General features: G+C 37.5%; 1 protein-coding gene across 3 annotated transcripts in view; it reads left to right on the forward strand.

Annotated features, from left to right (window-relative positions):
* The window catches only part of AHNAK2 (AHNAK nucleoprotein 2), a 76870-nt gene that overhangs the window by 48245 nt on the left and 23746 nt on the right, over window positions 1–4879 (forward strand). For all 3 annotated transcript variants that reach the window (XM_075150936.1, XM_075150939.1, XM_075150938.1), the window contains exons 2-6: window positions 630–706; window positions 1500–1589; window positions 2326–2382; window positions 2989–3130; window positions 3917–4098. In XM_075150936.1, coding sequence (XP_075007037.1) covers window positions 630–706; window positions 1500–1589; window positions 2326–2382; window positions 2989–3130; window positions 3917–4098 — 548 coding nt within the window. The remainder of the gene's footprint in view (window positions 1–629; window positions 707–1499; window positions 1590–2325; window positions 2383–2988; window positions 3131–3916; window positions 4099–4879) is intronic.

The following is a 4879-nucleotide window of genomic DNA, read 5'->3' on the forward strand; positions in this document are numbered from 1 at the left end:
CTCCTCTCTGCCCCCGAGATCCTATTTTGCTCCAGTGTTTCCCCTGCTCTGCCATCGTTCCTCTGTCCTCCTGTTCTGGTGTGGTCGTCTTTGTCTTTCTCCTCCTCCTCTAGTGATAGTCTCTTTTTCTCAGCGTTTACCACCCTTTCTTAAACATGTTTTCACAGAAGTGCTGGAAACTCCTCCAATGGGTTCAGTACTGCAGGTGGAGCTGGCTGCAACCATCTGCGTCCAGCACAGGGTGGTCCGTGACGTCCTCCCACAGAGACCACCCCACAGCCACGCTGCTACCAAAACCCTGCCAATTCTGCCCAATACACACCTCAAGCCCCCCTTGGTAATCAATAAAAAATCTGGCCAACTTCTAGTTCTACATTTTCTCCATATGGGGATTTTTTCCTTCACAAAAGCCTTTACATTTCTGGATACGAGTATTTCTGGTATCTTTGGAAAGATCAGCCTGATGAGATCTGAGATAAGGAATCTAAATGAAAGCAGGCCTTTCCACAGCCGGCCTGTGCACGTCCCCTGGGCTTGCTGCTCCGGAGGGCTTCAGCTTGCAAGCTGTCTGCTCTGTGCCCTGCGTGGCTCCCACAGACACCAACAACCTGTGTTGGTGCTGCTTTCAGGTTCTGGACGACAGCTGAGACCGGCTGAGCCTCCGGGAGATGCTGATGCGGATGCAGATGCAGAGGACGAAGATTCTGTGAGTTTTTTTAGAGTTGGGCTTTTTTGGGATGGGGGTTTAGCAGTTACTTTGTTAAAATGGGATCTTCAATATTTTGTTTATAGCTGGGTCTTGCTGGTGATTCTTTTCCCCATCAAAAATGTTGTATTTCTGCTTGGGATTCTCCTGCCAGCTCAAAAGCCAGAATGATGCTTCAGTATAAAGTGATATGCTCTCTGCCATGATTCACCAACATAAGTTTAATACCAAGACTTAGCAAACTATTACATGGCTGTTGACTACAGTAACTTTTCTTTAAAGCTTTAGCCGGTTTAAGTTCCCTATCGTTTGACTCCAGAAGGAAGCATGCCAAGTGCTTGTCAGCAAAATTCCTGCTGGGACTCTTCCATGGTTTTCTTGGTTATAGAGGGCAATAAAGTTTGAAGCCACAGGATGCAATTGTTAGGTGTACAAATAAAGCAAGGGAGGGAATTTTTATTGCCTGTTTCAATTATTATTAATTGATCTGTCAGTATTTTCAGTCTGTTCAGCCCATAGATGCATACAATTCATAAAGAAAACCAAAATCAACATACTGTTGTTTTTGCCTCTCAGGAGTCTGTCCCTTGTGTTCTTGAGTAACACCCTTAAATCAGAACTGTATTTGCTCTTGACCTAAGGAAAGAGTTATTGGTTATTCTACATCCACTATTACTAATGAAAGTTTTGTGCACAGACAGAGACTATGCTTAAGTAGAAAAACTCTCCTAAAAGAATGGGTCACTGTTTAATGGTGGATGTTCGTTTCCCACCACTCATTTCTTTTCCACAGGTTAATGAAGTGGCAGTAGAAGACATCCGTCCGAGGCCACAAGGATCCTCTCCAGTTTATGAATATTCCATAGAAGAAGAATATTTAAAGGCAAGACACTGAGTTTTCATGCAGGCATGGCTTTACCAAGTTCATTCAAGAGGTTTTAGCTCCTACAACTAGCCGAGACTCATATGTCATGTAACAGGATGTTGTTGCAGCCATACTGCCTTCCTGTCCCCACCAGAATCAGGGCCATGTTCATGGATGGTTTTATATTGTACTGGACTTGTTGTTGGCCGCGTTCTTGTTTCTTGGCAAAAAATGCATTTGACTTCATTCCTTAAAGCATCTGGGGCAGGGAGTGTCAAAAAATCACAGTGCTTTTCCTATTAGAATATTTAACTGGCTTGAATTTAATACGTATTTCAAAATTACCTGTACCTCTTGGTTATTCAAAGGCAAAGATTTAATTAGTACAGTCATGTTAAGATAAGTAGGCAACAGTTTGAAATTCATGCTGAAGTTGAATAAATGAAAAAAAATGTATGTTCACAAGGATAAAAGCATGAGAAATGTGCTGCATGAGTAACACACAGAAAAGCTCCCAATGTCTTAATGCAATTGGTCTCTGGTGTTCATTTCATGCAAATTTTGGTACAATGCAGGGAGGCCTTGGCATCTAATTTACTACTGGGAATAATATAGTTAAATCATTCACATTGTACATTGCACTTATAAATCCTCACCTCAGTTCTTAGTCTAAACCAGGCATTTTAACTGACTTTTGCTGTACTTTACAAGAGTGCGACTTCTGAACACTAAATAATTGCGAATTATTTTTCAGCTTCAAGAAGAAAACAAAAAATATTCTACAGACAAATCAAAACAGAGTCATCCACAGGTCAGTCTAAAGGCACTCAGTAGTTTTAGGCATGTGGTTTGCAAAATAGTAAAGTCCATTACAACACACAGACGTGGATGGGAGGACAGAGGGAAGGACAAATAAGCAAAGAGTCACTTTAGATTTGTTTTGACCAGGAACTTCACAAAGAGCCTATTTGTGGCACAGGCATGAACACTTACTTGTCCTATTCGGGGCATCCTTCCATAATTCTTTTTAGCATTCGTTAGCCTCCTCCGGTTTGAGTACATACAGCATTAGCTCTTAGTCTGACTTTTCTGGCCCATTGACTCTAATTCAGGTGCTTAACATCTTCGCAGAAAATACAATCTTTCAGCCCTAAAAGATTCCATATGTTTCATGTTTTAAAATTACAACCTATTTTCCCTGTGGCCCTGATCCAGCATAACCCTAACACATGTGTTTAATTCTAATTTAGAACAGAATCAAACCTACACTGAACAAGTACATTCTCTATGTTAGATAATCTTTCTTGAGCTACTGAAAATATACCTGAGGAGACTCAATTTTTTATTGTAGAATAATGTAGAACACTTTGATACAAATGAATAAAAATTGTAAATTCACACCTTTTTCTGTATCTAGGAGACAATGGAAGTGACCCTGAAAACAGAAGTGGAAGCTGGTGCTAGTGGTTTTAGTGTGACGGGTGGAGGAAATGAAGGAATATTTATTAAAAAAGTACTTAAGGAATCTCCTGCTTCAAAAATATTTAGTCTGAGAGAAGGTACAGTCTGATTTTCTGGTGTGATGTGGGTTTGTTTGGTTTTTTTTTTTTAATATATCTTAAAATAATCAGGTATGTAGCTGTGGGTGCATATATATCTATCTGATCTGTCATCTCTTTAGATAATAGAAATAGTAGATCCCAAACCACGTAATATTATGTGTGAGCTTAACCTTTCCATATTAATAATTTCAAAGATCGGTTTCTTAAACGATAATGGAATGTGATTTTTTTTTTTGGTATACCATTAAAAAATTATCTAATTTTCACTGGAACAGTGAAAAAGATACATAGAAAGTAATGTATACACAACTAAAATGAAAAAAATCTCCAACTCATAACATTTATGAAGAACCTGCCTTTGATTGTGTCACAAAATATTATGCCACAAAACTACAGTAATGATTTAAACAAGAACCAAAGTCCAGAGTCTAAATACTGAAAAATATTAGAAAAAGCTTTGTTACTGCCAGGGTGATCAGACACTGGAACAGGTTTTCCAGAGAGGTTGTGGAGTCACCATCCTTGGAAATATTCAAAACCTGACCACACATAGACCTGAACAACTGGCTGTGGCTGACCCTTCCCTGAGCAGGGCAGTTGGACTAGATGATCTCCCGAGGTCCTTTCCAGCCTGAACTATTCTGTGATTCTATTATGTGAACATCATTTTATATTTTAAATAAATGGGATGTAATTTTTTTTTAATGAGCATTAATTCAACAGAATTCGAAAAACTGCAAGAAAACACAAACCGATTAAAATGATGTCTGATTCCACTTGCAGGTGATCAGCTTCTAAGTGCTACAATATTTTTCGATAATATCAAATATGAAGATGCACTCAAGATTCTCCAATATTCCGAGCCATACAGAGTCCAATTCAGCCTCAAAAGAAAAATTACTGGGAAAGAAGAGCTAGAACACATTCACTCTGCAGCCCAGTACAAAAAAGAAAGATTAAGCCAGGTAGTTTTTTGATTAGTTTACAAAGTTTGGATAACACTGTAGTAATGTGCTGTGTGGAAATAGACCGGAAAATACACACTTGTGTCTTCTTAAGACTTAGGTGTGTGTTTAAACTTACTAGCATGAATATTCATGAGAAGAAAAAAATCCCAAACAATATTTGCAGCTTTATAAATATCCTGAGCAAGACTATAGATTCTGGATAAAGCCACAATCTTGCATTATGGTAGAAAAACATTCTTCTCTACTGAGTCAGCACTTTTTTTGTTGTTAAGTGTCCCCTGATAGAACAGGCTCAGATAAGCTCTGTAATTTTATATTCAATATTTTCCAAAATGTAAAATATCAGTAAATATTTTTCTCAAAAGCTCATCAATGAAATTTTCTTTTAAAAATATGTGTTTAATCTCCATAGACATGATCTGCTCATAGGTCTCCATCGCATTCAAAATTATTTTTCTCTTCATATACCTATATATAAATATTATATATATATTTGTTCAGACATAGAGAGAGATACATATAGAAACCTCTATTTACTGCAATGTTTTGCAAAGAACATAAACCTTCAGAAATCCACATATTACAGTCACATAATCCGTTTGTTTTATGTCATTTCTACCTGAATTATATACACCATTTTCAGGAATTTTTTATATAACAAGTAGATACTGTGAATAAAAAGCACATTTTTCTACATATTTTATAGTACATATTTTATTTTGTGTTGCATCTATATTTAGTTTACTTTTAATCTGCTGACTACTATTTGTTCTTTCAG

The sequence above is a fragment of the Calonectris borealis genome, chromosome 5 (assembly GCF_964195595.1).
Source record: "Calonectris borealis chromosome 5, bCalBor7.hap1.2, whole genome shotgun sequence".
In the NCBI taxonomy this organism is placed as follows: Eukaryota; Metazoa; Chordata; class Aves; order Procellariiformes; family Procellariidae; genus Calonectris; species Calonectris borealis.